General features: G+C 42.3%; 1 protein-coding gene across 2 annotated transcripts in view; it reads left to right on the forward strand.

Moving 5' to 3' along the window:
• LOC135225708 (centrosomal protein of 89 kDa-like) overlaps window positions 1–17,830 on the forward strand; it is a 67,068-nt gene that overhangs the window by 15,677 nt on the left and 33,561 nt on the right. For both annotated transcript variants that reach the window (XM_064265072.1, XM_064265073.1), the window contains exons 3-7: window positions 4,284–4,413; window positions 5,134–5,383; window positions 5,590–5,730; window positions 5,877–5,976; window positions 9,885–10,023. In XM_064265072.1, the coding sequence (XP_064121142.1) occupies window positions 4,302–4,413; window positions 5,134–5,383; window positions 5,590–5,730; window positions 5,877–5,976; window positions 9,885–10,023 (742 nt within the window). In that variant the 5' untranslated portion in view covers window positions 4,284–4,301. The remainder of the gene's footprint in view (window positions 1–4,283; window positions 4,414–5,133; window positions 5,384–5,589; window positions 5,731–5,876; window positions 5,977–9,884; window positions 10,024–17,830) is intronic.

Consider the following 17,830-nt stretch of genomic DNA (forward strand, 5'->3'; position numbering starts at 1 on the left):
ATATTGGAGGTGACTCCTCTTCATCTGTTCTTGTACCAGTTCATCAGCGTAAGGACAATAAAGCGATGATTAAAAGGTCAAAGGTTGCGGATATGAAGGTGGCTCAAGCTTCGTCTAAGGATTCTTGCTCGACAAGACTGAGGCTGACGATTAGGAATGTGAAGCTTCCCTGGCTCACTGACGTATTTCTCATTCTCCAGGAAGTCCATCTCCTTCGGGTAGCTCTCTTTGGCGGTGTTCCTTTTCTTGGGACCATGCTTTGTTGGCATCTCACGGACATGTACTCGACTTGTCACACGTTCACGTATTTGATTCCTCCCACGAACGTTCGTGTTTCAACTGACATACGTGTATGGGATCCTTTACGTGATCGTGTACAGTGGTCCTCCCGTATTCGCGGGGGATGCGTGCCAGACCCCCTCGTGAATCGTTAGAACCCGCGAATAGTTGGAACCCCTTGAAAAACGCTAAAAACAGCCTATTTTGTTAGTTAAAACTCAAGAAAAACCAATAAAAATTTTTATACTGGGTGTTTTTAATAGTTTTATAACAAAAAGTGCATTTTATGATGAAATTGATAAAAAAACCAGGAATATGTGGATATTTCTTATAGAAAAATACAGCAAATGCGCAAATTTTCCGAAAATAATGTGGGGAAACGTCCCCGAGAGAAATCCGCGAATCTGGAGAACGCGAATACGGGGGGTCAACTGTACATGGTTCTCCACACGAGCCTGTACACTGTTCTAGCCGGGACTGTGTACAAGTGTCATTGTGTGATGAATGATGTTTGAGAACCTTCGGTCTCAGGATCTTCGAGATTTAGAGCTTACACTCCAACCATTAATGACCAGAATGCTAGGCTTCCTAGGGAAGTGTCATCAGTATGCATTGTTACAGGAGGAGGAGGATACTGCCAAGCCTTCTTCTTTGCGTCATCAGTCACCTGTGCCGGACCAGGAGGACGGAGACACTCAAGAGTTTGTCTCTTCATTTGCAGAGGTTGTTGATCTCATTCGTGAGTTCAACAATCTTGAGTGTACAGCACAAGCTCAGTCTTCTATCACCCCAACGGGTATAGAGGCCTTGCTGGGTGCTAGACAGGACTCTAGGACTTCTTTGGAGCTTCCCTTGTCAGGTCACGGTCAGTCCATCTTGCAACGTGTGAATGCTTGGGTGTCGGACTGGGATGGCTCTCTGCGTTCAAGTAGATCATCCAAGTTAATTCCTCTTCATCTCGTGTGGCATAGGAAGTACTACTCAACTAATGTAGTTCATTTGATGCCTCGTCACCTTAACCCAGACGTGATCCGTCTCAAGCCTGGTCTAACTCTGCAACAGGTTAGGTCTGAAGGTCCTTCCTTTTCATCACAAGAGTCCTTAGCTATGGAGGCTATGGTGGCTTCTATCTTCCAGATGGTCTCCTGGCTGGACTTGTGGTCCACTGCGCTAGCCAGGATTGCTTCCGATAGTACTGAAGGAGGTGTAGTGAGTTCTTCTTCACTCACTAGACTGTTACAGTCCGGTGCTAAAGCTATTTCATACCTGGCCCACCTTAGTGCAAACTTGTGGGCCAACCACCCCCTGGCCAGGAGAGATGCAGCACTGTCCAAGGTAGTGAGTTCAGTGGACTCTCAGTCTTTGTCGGCTCTCAGGAATGGGGATCTCTTTGATTCGTAGTTTCTGTTTCCGAGGACTGAATTAGAAGATACCATCGACCAGCGGCGGGCAGATACTAAAGACAGGTTAGTACATCAGGCAGTACTCAAGTCAAAGGCACGCTCATGATGCCCTCCTCCTCCTCCTCCTCCTCCTCCTCCTCCTCCTCCTCCTCCTCCTCCTCCTCCTCCTCCTCCTCCTCCTCCTCCTCCTCCTCCTCCTCCTCAGCTACAGGTGAGAAGATCTTCACCTGTTAAATCTTCTAAGAGTTCTGCTTTTGTGAGGGTCTCTCAATCTCCCTCACTGACCAAGACAAAGAACCAACAACGTTCCTTTCAATCCCGCCCCTACAAACCTGGTAGGGGCTCTAGGAGAAGGGGCGGAGGGGGTCATCGATAGAGTGGGCGCCTCTCCCTCTCCATTGCCACGGGCAGGGGGATACCTGGCAGGCCAGTGGGCCAAGTTGCAAAGGTATGGAGCGGAGAAAATGGGTAGTAGATGTTCTGCGGATGAGATATCTACTACCATTCGACATCTCTCCTCCCCTCTCGGACAGACCCCTTCTCAATTGGACGTATATACGCCCATGACTCCCCGAAGTTCATAGCTCTTCGGGAGGAAGTATTGAAAATGCTGAACAAGGGTGCAATAGAAAAAGTAAAATGTTCTTCTCCAGGGTTTTACAGTCGGATTTTCCTTGTACCCAAAGTGACAAGCGATGGGAGACCAGTAATCGACCTTTCCACCTTGAATCATTTTGTCAGGAAGACAAGGTTCAAGATGGAGATGCCTCGAACAGTGTTGGCAGCAAAAGGGACAATGACTTCTTGCTGTCAGTAGACTTAAAGGATGCTTACTTCCAAATCCCTATTCACCCTTCATCCAGAAAGTTTCTTAGCTTCACTCTGGGAGAGCAGATCTATCAGTTCAAGGTCTTGTGCTTCTGGTTGACCATGTCTCCTCAGGTGTTCACAAAGGTCTTTGCCCTCGTCTTGGCATGGGCTCATGCTCAAGGGATTCGCCTGATAATGTACCTCGACAACTGGCTGGTATTAGCAAGCTCCAGGGAGAAACTCCTTCAGGACATAGATCGTCTTCTTCAGTTTTGTCAGGAGCAAGGCATATTGATAAACCTAGAGAAGTCAAATCTGGTTCCCAGCCAGAAAGCTCTTTACCTAGGTATGATTATAGATACAACTGCGTCGAGGGTTTTTCCGTCGGACCAGAGGTTAGAGAAGTTGGGGTTCGGGGCACACAAGTTCTTGTCACAACCTGAACAGCCAGCTCACCAGTGGCAGGTCCTTCTGGGGATTTTGTCTTCTCTGGAGAAGCTGGTCCCTCATGGTCGTCTTCATCTTCAGTCTCTGCAATGGAGACTGAAAGACTTCTGGTCCCCTGCGAGAGATTCCCCTCTACAGACAGGCCCTCTGTCCGATGAGGTGAAACAACCACCAGAATCTCTTGGTGGGAATCCCTCTGCATTCTCCCCCTTCAGACTTCCTTCCGTTTTCAGATGCCTCCATCTCGGGTTGGGGAGCTTATCTGGGAGACCTCCTTGCGTCAGGCGTTTGGAGTGCGGAAGACAAGCTACTTCACATCAATGTTTTAGAGCTGAAAGCAGCTTTTCTGGGGCTGAGGGAGTTTTGGGGGAAGGTAGAGGGTCATTCAGTGGTTCTGATGTCTGACAACACCACAGTGGTCACCTATGTGAACAAGCAGGGGGGTCTGGTGTCTTGTCACCTCCATTCATTGACAGTCGAGTTACACCAGTGGGTGATCGACAACTGGGTGGAGCTCTCTGCCAGGTACATTCCGGGCAAGAGGAATGTGGTAGCCAACAGACAGTCATCTGAACCAAATCCTGGGCACGGAGTGGTTTCTGCATCAGGAAGTTTACTGTTTGGTGGTCCCGGATCCTCTTGCTCTGGCAGAGGATGCCTTCCAACATCCTTTGGACAACCTCGAGGTTTACGCCTTCCCTCTGTTTTGCCTGATCTGTCAAGTACTGAAGAGGGTAATGAGTTCTTGAAATCTCAGGATGACTTTGGTGGCACGTCTGTGTATCTTCTGTCTCTTCTGTCAAATCAATCACGTTGCCTCAGTGTCCAGTCTTAAAATGCAACCTTATCCTTGGCTGAATTAGATATTTTTTTTACTGATATCACATACCTGTTCATACGAAATAGTATCCTTTAACAAATAGAATGCCCATACATTAGAAGATTGAAGTAAGGAAAGTTTATGAGCAAAATGAATAGTGGGGAAAAAAGCAGAAAAAATAAATTGCTGGCCAAAAGATAACTAAGCACTAGAAAAATCATCAGACAAAAAATAGAGATTTCTAATTGTAACTTCAAGACATTGAATGCAGGGTTATGCTACAGCCCAAGGTATATTTTCCTCTTGTGTGCTTGGTATGGATGTAGTTTCTGTACTTCTTGGACATATGAAAGATGAAATTGTCTTTGGTCCTGAAAGGCCCTAGAGCTCTGTTGAGAGTAACACTGAATTGCTGTTTGTAATTCTCTCTCTGTCCTGCTCTCTTCTGCATATATCAGTGTACATAGCTTATATGCAGTGCTAAATGTATTTCAACTTATTTTGTATGTGTATTATATTTACAGAAGTGGTTTAATCTCAAAATGATGGCCAATGAACAAGCAGTTGTTGCACGCTTGGAGGAACTTCGTAGGGAGTATAATATACTGGCTCAATACTTGGCAACACAAGCCACAGACCCGTCTCTCCAGCAAGGTAAGTTAAAACTTGGTGTTTTGATGTACAGTTTTTTAGCTTTATTGAATACTTTTAATACTGAAACTTGATGGATTCCAGGTACATTATTGCTTTCATCTCTTTAACAGCACTGTTTAAGAAACTTATCAGATTCCAGGTAGTTATTTCTTTCATCAGCAGTTTATTCAACAGTATTATTTATGGTACATATTTTTCAAAGAAAATTTTATTGAGTTTTTTCATAGTCACCTTTAAAATTGCTGTTTGGATGAAGCAGCCCTAATCAAGAAGTCTTTTAAGAGTCTTTTAGCAATGTGTATGTTTCACAGCAATTGCAGAGATATCATTTCCTTGATTGGGACACGTAATACTTCACCTTCTATTGTTCTTATCTATTAGAAAATAAGTTGCATGACTTGAGAATGGCTTATAAATATCAAAGCTGTGTATTGATATTGAGCACTGTTTTACACCCAGAGAAATTCAGTACCACTTATTAGATACATGAAAGTGTTAATTAGTTCATATTGTAATGAAAAAATTGCACAATTTGCAAAACATCATTTGCAGCATCATATGACACTAATCTGTGCCTTTAGTGTGCACTTGGACTTTTACTTGTACTGTCTTCTGTAAATATAAATGGATAGATCAGGTTGAATAATGGTTTTATCTTGATTTTGAAGATGATATGCTGTATTTTATATTTTCTAAAATTTTATGTTTTCCTTTTTCCAGGGATAAGCACTCAGTCAGAGGAAAATGAAAAACAGTTAAAACTGATTGCTTTAGAACAAGAAGTAAAAGATTTATCTGATCAAGTCAGAAGACTTACAGCTGAGAAGGGTGTCTTAGAGAGAACCCATCAAGAGACAAGCAATGAAAATACAAAAACTATTGGAAGATTAAAGCAAGAAATCAAAGATTGTATGAATGATACAGAAATTCTCAAAGATGTAGTTAAGAGATTAAATGAGCAGCTCAATCGGTAAGTAAAATTTTTATGTTCCCAATTGCTGTAAAAAATTGCTGCATTAAAATTACCAAATGTAGGGACAACCTGCAGCTAATTTTTTTTCTTTCCAACTTATAATTTTTGTCATTTTATATTAATATTTTTGCAATAGTAGTTAGGTGCATATTTGTGAGATGTAGTATGAAAATGTTCATTATAATACATACTTTCCATTTCAGATACCATCTAAAGTTTGGACCCTTAAAAGAAGATAGATATGAAGATATATCTGGTGATATAAGTCGACCAAGTATTTACAAATTGGGTGCCCTTCTTGCAGCTTATGATGAGGTTTTGAATGAAAGAGATGCAGCTTTAAAGTTAGTGTAGATTTTACAAGTTTTGAATTCTGAGAACTATAAATATTGCTGTAATGGTTAAAAGATTTTTTATGCATTTTATTTTATAAGTGACAGAAAAGCTTTAGGTAAGCTTTCATTGATTATACAATGAAACATTTTTTCAGATTGAATGCAGAAAAGTTTGAAAAATTTATGGTGAAAGTCGACTCAATAACATCAGAGAATGAAAAGTTGCATGCTCGTTTGGAAAGACTACAAAAGGAGGTAAATTTGATAAAATTCTGTGGATCTAAGTCTACATTTTAGCTGGTTTCTTAGAATGTAGTAGTATACATGTTTTGATGATGTTACTGTCATGTTTAAGCAAGGGAATGTAGTTCATATTAATGAATTAATTATGTTATTTGAAATTTTGGAACATAAGGAAATTAACAGATATTTCTTGTGAATGTACAATATTATCATTTATCATTCAAAGTGGTTCTGTGAAAAGTAATGATATCTACCATATCAGTATCTTGGGAAAAAAAGATTTCTGTGTTGGAATAGCTCAGGAAAATTCTTGAAGTTGATCATTTGTGCCTGTTCTGGGCATTTATCCATAGGAACCTGATAGAAGATTCAAACAGTACTAGTTTGTACCTTAAACAACCCAATTGGTAGCAAAGTAAGTTTTAGTAATTCATTTGTTTACAAAAGAGTATTGAAATATTTTTTGCTCATTATTTATTTTTAGTTATATGCTAAGGTGACCAGATTTCTGAGACAAAATCCGGGGACATTTTCGGTTCAGAGGCATCAAAACCTCCAAAGCATGACATGTTTTTGTCATTGAAAAACTAAAATGGGGACACTGCCCTTACCATTCTTTAAGCAGCATTCAAAAGTTTCTCTCACCCTATTTATCCTAAATTGCAAAGGAATTGAATAGAAATTCAATTGATTAAATCAAGGTAGGCTATAATTTAATGACTACTTACCAATGCTTGAACTGTATTAAAATTATCTACTGGGGAAACACCGCTGGATGGCAGAGAGTGGTGCTGGCTGGTTGCTGGCAGGAAGGCAAGAGGGGAGTCAGGGACATGGATCACGATACTGACTATGGTTTGGTGGGAAATTTGATTTTATGTTCTTGGAAGGTAATAATCTCGCAAATTATTCCGTGCAAAGCTGTTTATCATTTCCTTAGTTATATACACTGTACAGTGCAAGTAGTACGGTGTGCAACTGTGTATAGTTTTGTCATCATTTTTTTTTTATTCCAATTTTGGATCTTTCAGTCACAGTGAAAACCGGTGACATTTACGGGGACAACAGTAGCCGGAGACAGGTCACTTAAAAAGGGGACTGTCCCCGGAAACTGGGGATGTCTGGTCACCCTAATATATGCTTTCCATTTTGGCACTAGTTCCATATGAGATACAAATAAGTTAACTCAACATGAACCTTATTTTGCTAGTGAGGTGGAGACCAAATTTGAATTCAGATTTAGCAACTTTGTAAGTGAACTCACCAAAAGAAGGACAGGCACTAAACTCTTTTGTCTTGTTTAGAGGTTATAGGAAAGTTGATAGTGCTCCTGAAGTATATTAACCCCTTTTTTTTCCTTTTCATTTTCTTCATGTCATCCATCTTTATGTTTGAGTATTGTGGTCACGTTGAATTATGACTTGTTGATGTGTTATTATTATTATAATAATAATTACTATTATATTATTACGTATTCAGAAGATAAACCCCTCTTCACATGAAATCATTCTACATGAACCACTGGCTTGAAATTCAAGCTTCCAAAGAATATGGTGTTTATTTGAAAGTTACAGATTTATGTTAGTTTATACTAATTTAGATTGTGCCAATTGTCTTCAGTAGGAGTGAGGACTGTAGAATTTTTGTTTTAAGTACGTGCTAATACAAATTTCTTTTTTTTGTGGTAGGTCCTGTGTCAGGGTTGGTAAAAGTGATATATGCTATAATTCAACATTATGGAGTCTTCCTTATTCAATTTTGTGCAATCCCAGAGCAACAATTTTCTGGTGCTCTGGAGGGTTGCTGGGCATATAGTAGTAAATGCGTGATCATGGTTGAGACCAGACCATACCCTTTTTGCTTTGCATGTAGAGGGAAGGACTGTTCCATTAGTGATACTTGGCAGGAGTATGTTGACAGATCTTCCAATAATGGGAAAAATTATGAGACCTGCCTACATTGTGTTAGTTGGAAGACAGGTTCCAGTTCATCCACTGATTATCCATCTTCACCTCCTGTTTGAGGTCATTGATTGCAAACATGTCAAAACAGCTTAAGGGAGCCCACCCCAGATCATGACTTACGAGACTGAGACACTATTGTTCAGAGATGAGCATAGACATTTGTTAATATCTCAGAGCAAAGTTTGCTTACAGGTTTGTACATTGATGTGAAAGGAAAGTCAATGCTTTCCTGACACCTTATCATCCTCAGATGATGGATTCTTTTTAGGGGGAGGTCCTGTGTCAATCAGCAGATTCACAAGTCTACCATAAAGGGAGTAATCTGTGCACTCTTGTGTTTAGAAATTCCTCTGGGATTTCAACAGCAGGAGAAGTAGCTTACTCAGTGTGTTGGTCAACACAGAACCTCTTGATCTGGAGATCAAACCTTTCACCTGCTTCAGAACACCATGAGCAATCTGAGCACTCATGAATGGACTGAGTGATCTCTTGAAAGTGCTGTTCTTACATGGCCAAAAGAGGGTCTGACCAACAAGGACCCTTGTGCCTTAATAGATCCCGTAAGGCACGAGTATCCTCTCTGTAGAGGGAGGCTGACACACCAGTCTGCTCTATTGATCATTCCCAGGTCCATTGACATGAACAAGTGGACCAGATGGCACTGAACACTGAACCATGAGCCAAGATTACTCATGAATGTAACAAGAAAATGTGAACTGTGGTCAACCTTCCCTGAAGGGTACAGAGGCTGCAGGTGAATGCTCATATTTGCTATCTTGCGTGCATGTATCAGGAGTTTGGATGAACCAAGAATACCCCGAAGGCCCACATGATTAGTTGCTACCTATTTTGTGTGGGCCCCCTGTTGTCACATACACAAAATAGCATACTCCTCTTCACATACATCAGGTGACCTATGAACAGAAAAAGTGTCCTGTGTAGTCATCCGGTTTCAAAAGGAAAGAAGAGACATTGGGTCCCAAGCATGCTCCAAAAAATGTATCAAACCTACTTATGGCATAAATCCCACCTGCAGGTAGGCAAATGTTACTATTGCAACCCTTGGAGAGGGAAGACACTCACTTGCAGTCCAACGGAACTTCTTGTGAAAAGACTACCAGGACCTCATTTATTTCCTATGAGAGGAAGGAGGTGGCGTAGAAGACAAGGAGGAAGATATGTACAGTACCTGCATTTCCTCACTTTATTCTGTCCATAAGTCCTACTCTTTTGAGCCACAGCAGGGAAAAATGTTGAGGTAGGAACAGTTGTCATTGTTGGAACTTTGCCTGTGTTCAAGATTCAGCCAGATTGCTCTTCTTAGAAGGAGCAGCTGCTAAGTGGTCCAGAAAAGCAACAAACAAGTTTTCCAGAATACCAAGAGATAGCCACACTTATAGGTACTCCAAGCCACATTTATAGGTATTCCAACAATATAAACTTACTAGGAGCAGCTGATGATGCAGGGGTAGATGATGACCAACCACTCCTAAATTTTCTCACCAGGGGAGAGTTGGTACAATGCACCAAGGTTACCACTGTTGGAGAGCTTATACCGGTCACATACTCACATGTGTACATCCATATGATTGAGCCAAAGGGGAATGAGCAGAAGGAGCTGGGAGCAGGTTGGGACAGTCCAGGAAGAAAGGGCCAAAAAGATTCAATAGTGTTAGGCTTAGTTCCTTTAAGGTTATTGACTTGAATCTTCAAAAATCATATAAAGAATTTTAGAAATAATGCTTCATAGATGCCCACCATTTTATACAGAAATACTGTAAGAGTGAATTATTTTTATGAGTTTTAGAGGGTGTGCTTTCTGTTAGCGATAATTTTATTCACCAATAATTACTTAGTAGTTGAATGTACATTAAGTTTGGTCTTTCTGCTGTAAATAGCAAAATATGACCTTCAAAATCAGTGTTGTAATGTTTAAAAAAAAATATTATTTTATAGGTTCCATTTGGATCTGAAGAGGCTGAAATTGTTGCATCTGATGCACGATTGTTACTCGAGGAAAGAGAGATATTGCTACAAGAATTACAAAATATGCGTCAACAGAATCGGCAGGAGATCTCAGAACTGAATGCTGAAGGTATTGTTTGAACAGAACATCTGTTAATATGCGTTGAGCTGTGTGAGTTGGAAAATACAGTATAATTTTCAGTTATGCCAATTGTGAACCTTTATGTTAACAAATTTAATTTATGATGTGTCAGTCTTTCACCAACACTTGCAAAAACAATTTATCGGGAAATATCCTGTTAGTGTTTGATTATCTAAATCATAGTTACTGTATTTGAATTTTCTTCATAATTTCACAGCCTTTTCTCTGAAAATGTCATGTTATCAAGATAATTTGACATAGTATTTATTTGTGAGAAATTATGTGTAGATATTTGTTTCACCACAAACTCATCACTTAAAGCCAAATTTTGTAGCCTACAAAATCTCTTACAAGGTCATTTGTTTAACAAAAGAGAAAAGTGGCAGTGTACACATACCATTGGATATCCGAGTCCCCTGTAATTAACTGCCTCCCCTTACTATGCTTGGCTAGCTGTTAATGATGCTGTGGTTGGTGAGCTATTAACAAATCATTGAAAGCCCTAGACTTTTCTTGTATTTTGCAAGGATTGCATTGTAAATTCATTGTTCACCCATTCCTTATCATTTTCATGCCTTCCTTCTTTCCCTTTTAGTGACTGATTTGTAGATTTGATGCTTTTCATTTTCACTAGCTGAAGGTTTTCAATACCCTATTTTGGGGTAATTGCAGAGGAATCTGTTATTCACTTTGTAGCACAATTCTGTATACGCATACTATTTTGGTATTGTTGCAGTATCAGTAAGTTATTTTGCGCAGCCAGGATTCCTGCTGAGTCTTTGGTGTTGTATTGTATGAGTAAGGCCTTACATACCCATGTCTGAGTAATGTCTTACCTACCTTTGTTATGAGTAAGGTCTTACTTATCTTAGCCCCACCACATTCCTTATATTCCCTAGATCTTAGCAAGCAGCTTCAGATGTGTTAATTACCATAATTAACACATCTGAATGTGTTAATTACCATAAGTAATTAACACATTCAGATGTGTTAATTACTTATGGTAATTAACACATTCAGATGTGTTAATTACCATAAGTAATGCGGAATCAGAGGCATTTACTTCTGGTGATGGAAATTCATTTCCTGATATAATGTGGTTCGGATCCCACAATAAGCTGTAGGTCCCGTTGCTAGGTGACTAATTGGTTCCTAGCCATATAAGAATATCTAATCCTTCGGGCCAGCCCTAGGAGAACTGTTAATCAGCTCAGTGGTCTGGTTAAACTAAGATATACCTAACCTGTGTTTGTCCTCTCTTTAGTTCATTGTATATTACTAGTTTAAGCATTCTTTTATCTTGAGCACTGTTGTGTTTTGTTTGCTTTGATATGCATTTGGAATTTATTGTATATACTGATTTTGCAATTTTGTATTCTTGTCACCTATTTATGATCATTGCTTTCTTTGTAAACTGAGTACTATAGTATGTGTATTTACCGTATAAGTATTTCTGCTTATAAGATGACCTTTAAATCCTAAGATTCACCCCTAAAAATTGAGGGTCATCTTATACACTATGTAGTTTAAAAATTAAACCTTGAATTCTAAGTGATGTTTATAGGTAGGCTAACCTCGACCTCGATGCGATAACCACTGCCATGCATGATAAGATTTACATTATGGTATAAACTGATAGTAAGATTATTTTTACCTTATTTATTATTGGCATATTTGAGAAATAATTCCATATCAATGAAATCAGTTTTTATGTATGCGAGCTTAGCTGAAAAAATGTAAACGAGTTATGATTGCGCTCACAGAAGCATCATTCGGTAATTTTCAGAAATTTTTATGATTGTGTAATTACCGTAGTAATAACTTGAGATAATGTATTGTTTGTTTTCTATTAAAAATGCGTTATCATTTTGGTGAAATAACACTTTTTTGGATTACATAAAACTGTTTAGAACAGTTCAGTCATGTCAACAATAATTATGTACGATAATTATTATACATTAGACTAACCTCTTTGCCTCCATCTCTTTATCCCATCTCCTAGTTAAATATGTTAAAGAAGTAAAAGAGGATGATAAAAATATCGTTAGTAATTCTTTACTCATTGCATAAATGTGTACAACTATAAGCAACCGAACAAAAAACAGCTGTTTTACTTGCATTTCAACCATCATACGATAATAAATAATTACCATATTTATGTTATAGTAAATAATTACCATATTTATGTTATAGTAAATAATTACCATATTTATGTTACAAATGGCATTAATTAGAATAGAACCGATATATTTTTACATTACAGTACTGAATACCCTTATTCACTTTGGAGAAAAGATTGGTAAGGAAATACATTGGTACTAAATTAAGCTGCAAAATGTAGTTGAAGCTGAGAAAACAATGTTCAAGCTTCTAATGGCTAAATTATCGGGCATCAGTAACATGGATGAAACTCTCTAAACTTTGTTGTGCCGTCAAACTCGACCGTAAATAAAATTGGAGAGAAAAATATTTTAATCAAAACTACAGGGCATGAAAGAACTCTTTTAACTGTTTCAATGTGTATGGCAGATGGGACAAAACTTCCCCCATGATTATCTTCAAACGGAAATTGATGCCTAAACAAAAATTCCCAAATGGTATCTTTGTCTGCATTCACGAAATTGTGAACAATACAGATGGCACATGATTGCTGTTTGTATTTTATAAAACAATAGTAACATGAGAATACTGTGCATACAATATTATTGGATACAGTCAAGTAAAGCATAACTTTTTAAAGATTCATGGACAAGATGTATATTTGTTATCTTTGTATTTTGTATTACGATATGTGAATATTACATACACTATTTTATATCTTGTGTATGATGCAACCCCCTTAAAATTTGCTTCAAAATTAGGTCTTCAAAGGTCACTTGATACACAAGTATATATAAGGTAAACAAAGGCTAAAATATGCACAGATGGTTTTGTAATTTAGCCGTTGTCTTATACTACAGATATGAGATAAATTCATAAAAATTTGCCATAACTTTTACCTTGTCTTATCTAAATGTTGTCTTATACACTTTGGTACACTTTGGGCATTTTAAATTGACATATTTTTTGTCTATTTGTGACAGGGAACTTCATTTGTTATGGTCATAGTTCTTATCAGGTTCAAGAATATTCCCAAATTTACTTGTAAGGTTTGCAGGAACTAGTTGACAATTCTGTAATAGGGAGCACTAGCAGACCCAGAGCTTTCAAAAGTGGCTTTCCACCTTTGGGAATTTCCCCCTTGCAGACACTAGACACAGCAACAGTGAAGGAATGTTGCTGATGAGCTCCTGGACACTCAGCCTTCCCTTATTGTACTGTCTTCCAGAGCTTCATCTGTATACACAATGCCCAGTACTAGAGTAGTTGCTGACATTGTAGGCAAACAGATGAAAGGCAGACTTCAGTGTCTCTTCAAAGAAAGGTTACTCCTGACTTTTTGTCTTGCAAGGCCAAGGCAAGACATTGCTGAAGCCTGCCAGACATAGATGTTTGCCATCTTCCAAGGTTCTAGTTCTGGTGATAGTATAAGCAACGGTGTATAGCTCAGGGCCATAATGATGTCATGCTCATCTGGATCTTTTTATACTTCCAGTGATGACTCACTCTCAAGTACATGAAACACTGCGTCTCTTGCAGTAGATTCAAAAAGCAGTATTTTATGTTGCAGAGTTGCAGAGTCCTGGAAGCATGAGGACCTTGCATTTGAACAGAAAATTAGAGGATCACTTTAGTAGCAGTGGCTTTGCCAGTGCTTACGTATGCATTCAGGTGGGTCCAGAAGAACTAGGACCTTATGGGTGCTATCTATACTGACCAGGAGCATACTAGACTACTTGTAAGCAGATAAAGTGAGATTGTTAGCTGTTCAAAATCCTTTTCACACAATTTTTCTTTTCTCTTTTACCTTAAATTTAGTGACCTAAATGCCTCCTCAGCTTACTTTTCCTCCTTTGACCAACAGGTCTTCTCCCTGGAACACTCGGTGATGTCACATTACACCAAGTAGGGTGTAGAGAAATTGCCTATCTTCTCCCCCTGTGGATGTAAAGGAAAAGGTGGTAGGCCAGGAATCCAGCAAGCCCATTGTCTTCCCCAACTTTCCGCCTTTCCAGTCCCAGAATTTTGAGATATTGTATTCCAGGTTTTTGTCTAGGTAACCACCTTTTTCATGTCCTTTCTCCTTTTCAGCTCTGGAGATGGACTTGATGGAACACTTTTTTTGCGAATTCCTTGTCATGGTGAATTGGCAGAAATGGTACACTCTTGATGGATGATGCTGAGAAATCCAAAGACTGTTGATTTCAGTGGAGCATGCTTCTGTTCCTTCAGATGATTTTGTATTTCCTGGCCAATGTTGTGGTGAGGAGGAAGATTAACCAGTTAAGGAAGTGTCTACTAATGGTTTGTTTGACTTGAAAATGAAACTGTAAGTACACTGTTTTCATTTTCATTACTTAATTATGAACCAACATGGAGTTATCGCCGTAGATGCGGCGATTTCCTCTCTTTTCATGAATTGAACCCTTGAATTATGTCTCGGTGCCGAGGCGGCGCGCTCGCGCCGAGTCCATGTATTTGGGCGAAAGTGTGTAATTGAAAAATGTAAGTACTCTTTTCATTATATTTTTGCCCTGTGCGTTCGTTAACCGAGAGTGTGATTGTTTGGCGCTCGGTCACGAGCCTTTTAATTTTGTATAATAGAATGCAATGAAAGTGGATTCGCAATTGCAATATTCTTTTCATTTTCATTTTATTTATTGCATGAAATTTAAATTGGATCAATTTTCGTTCTTACCCGGGAAGGGAATTGATCCTTACGATTTTTTTATGTGAAATGAAATCGCAAGTGCAGTATTCTGTTTCATTTTCTTTCCATATATATTTTTATGATAGCATCATATTATTGGATCAAGTTTCGTTCTTACCCGGGAATTTATCTTTTCTCCTTTAAGTTCTATGAAGTGAATCGCAAGGGCAGTATTCTGTTTCATTTTCATATTACTTTTCACTGCTGTGCGGGGTAGGGGAAGCGAAGGTCTGCAGGAAGTCGTCGGAAAGCTCTCCCGCGACTCCCTTGGTAGCCGATTCTTCGTCTTCCTTCCTGCCCCCCGCCTCAGCTTCTTCATTGTATTTTGATTGTGGGGGTTCTTCCTTGCGTTCGGGGGTTTGGGGGGCATGTCTTCCCCCCGTGCGTGAGGGAACCCCTCTTACTAATCTATCTATGTTACCGCAGGTGCTACATCCGTGGGAGACGACCTTGGGATGTAGATGTAGATCCTCACGAGGTTTGTACTCGTTGTCGGGGGCGAGAGTGCTCCCGCAAACGAGCCCTGTTGTAACGTGTATGCATTGGTCAGAGGCGCAGTGGATGCTGTACGAGGGCACAAGAAGTCATCGGAAAGTCCAGTGACTCCTTTGGTAACGGACTTCGTCCTCTTTCCTCCGCCCCCGGCCAGCCCCCACGTTTCGCGCCTTCCCCTGCGGGGGGGTAGCGGAGTCCTTCTCCTCTCTCGATCCGTCGAGTGTGGAGGAGGGGCGCCCGCTACCCGGACGTCCAAGTTGTACTCGGGGTCTTCCGTCCGCTCTGGGTGGGGTTCTTCTCCCCACAGGCCGCGAGGAAGCCCCTCTAACTAACCCGACTGTTGCTTCCAAGCGTGTGCCATCAGCGAAGGACGACCTGGGACAGGTGTGGGAGTCGCTGGGACTGCAGGGAGTGCCGAGCATACAGGGGTTGATTCAGCGGTTGGCGGGGTCGGCAGTGGTTCACTCATGGGTACGGTAACCACTACAAACAACCCACAATCTCGACACCAGCATATGAGATGCCACCGCACCTGGTGTACACACCACATGTCATGTCGGTAACACCCCCACGGCTTGCAATCCAGAACCAATTCCTGCCGTGCCAAAGAGGACGGTGCCACCGCCACCTGGGTTCTTTGTATTGCCGACCCCGGACTTCCGCTGCCCAAAGAGTACCCCCCTGGACCTGCCGCCAGTGCCGAGGATGACGGTAGCTGCCGACAGGACGCCTGGCTCTCCTGTGGTACCTGCCGTACCTGTTGCTGTCCCAGCCGCTCATTCCCTTTCAGATCAGGTGCCTGCTGCTCATTCACTTTCAGATGTTCCTGCTGTTCCTGGACCTGTTCCTGTTGTTCCTGCTGTTGGTGATGCTGTCACAGTCTCAGGTCTTTCCGGACAGGTGCAGTCGGGCCCTGTTGCTTCGGCAACTGCCCCGGCTCCCTCCTGGATGGAAGACCTGACGTCTGTCCTGCGGAGCCTGGCGAAGAAGAAGAGGAAGAGAAGAAGGTGTCGTCGTCGTCTTCGTCTCTGCTGCTCTCCTTCCCCTTCGACTTCTAAGGCCAAACAGCCGAAGAAGAAGAAGGTTGCCTCCTCCCCCCCTAAGAAGACTCCTTCGGGATCTTCTAAGGGCCCGGCTCGCTCAGGCGAGCTGGGGAGCTCTTCTGCTGGTCCTCCTGTTCCTTCGGGAACGGGGCCCGTCGCTTCTTCTGCAAAGAAGAAGTCGACGGGGACCAGAGGTGCACCAGCCTCGGCTGGTGCGTCCTCACCTGGTGCTAGCGGTTCTGCCGCTAAACCAGGTTCCGTCTCGGCCGCTCTCGTTCGCGAGAAGCACCGAGTGGACGCTCTTCAAAAGAAGACCGTCCAGCCAAAGTTTTTGACGCCCGAGCTCGCTCGCCGTCAAGACAGCGGCGCGGAGCAGAAGACTGGCGAGAGTCGTGCACACGACTCTCGCCAGGGGCCAGTGGACGCTCTCGCAGCGATCAACTGGCTGCTCGGGCTGACGTGACGGTCGCTGATCAGCCACGGGTTGAGGCGAGGAAGGAGTCCCCGCGGCCGCCGGTACCAGCCTCGGCTGGTACCAGCGACTCGACGCGCCGAGAGGACGCTGGCCGGTCTCGACGCGACAGAGAGCCTAGCAGGTCACCCGTCCGCCGCTCCCGATGGGTACCGGGCGAGACGGTGACCAGCGGCAGCTCGCCTGACGCTAGAGATCGGTCTCGACGTTCTCAGCCGAGCCAATCGCCCAGGCGAGCGGTAAGGCTAGGCCTGCTGCTCGACCGTCACCGCCGGGTTGACGATCAGCAGCAGCCCTCCACGCACGCTGGTCCTGCCAGCGAGCGAGGGGGGAGCGTCAGGTCTGCCTCTCCCGTACCTTCAACCTCCTCGGGCTATACCGGGAGGAGCGAGGTACCGAGGAGCGATCACGAGAGGTGCGCCAGCTCGTGACCCAGCTATGACGCCGTATGACCAGGCACGGTTCCAGGACCGACCAGGACATACGCGCAAGTAGCTGGAGGCGACCGTGGGGTTGGGGTCTGCCGCTGTCCTCCTTCTGAAGGAGGAAGTATTCTCGGGATTCTGTTCTTGTTGGAGGGACTGGACGGTCCTGACTCCGCAAGACACGGTTACTCCCGAGATACAGAGGAATTTGCAGAAGTCATTAAGCTGATTCGTCAGCATAATGACCTTGCGGAAGGATTGCCGCTCCCACACCAGCAGAGCCCACGTCTCTGCTCGAGTCGTTTTGGGGCCCACCCGAGAGGGAACCCAACCGACGGTGGGTCTGCCGCGATCGGAACTTGCCGACTCTGTCTCGAAACCAGAGTCTCTCGTCTCCGGACAAGAAGGCTCTCTCAGTTCTGGCCGGTCGATCAAGCTACTTCCACCTCCTCTACTGCGACAGCGGCGTTTTCTACGTGTCTTCGGACACCGTATTTGAATACTCCTTCGGTCCTCCTGAGAGGTTTCGACCTCGACGAGGACTGGAATG

The sequence above is a fragment of the Macrobrachium nipponense genome, chromosome 13 (genome assembly GCF_015104395.2).
Source record: "Macrobrachium nipponense isolate FS-2020 chromosome 13, ASM1510439v2, whole genome shotgun sequence".
NCBI lineage: Eukaryota > Metazoa > Arthropoda > Malacostraca > Decapoda > Palaemonidae > Macrobrachium > Macrobrachium nipponense.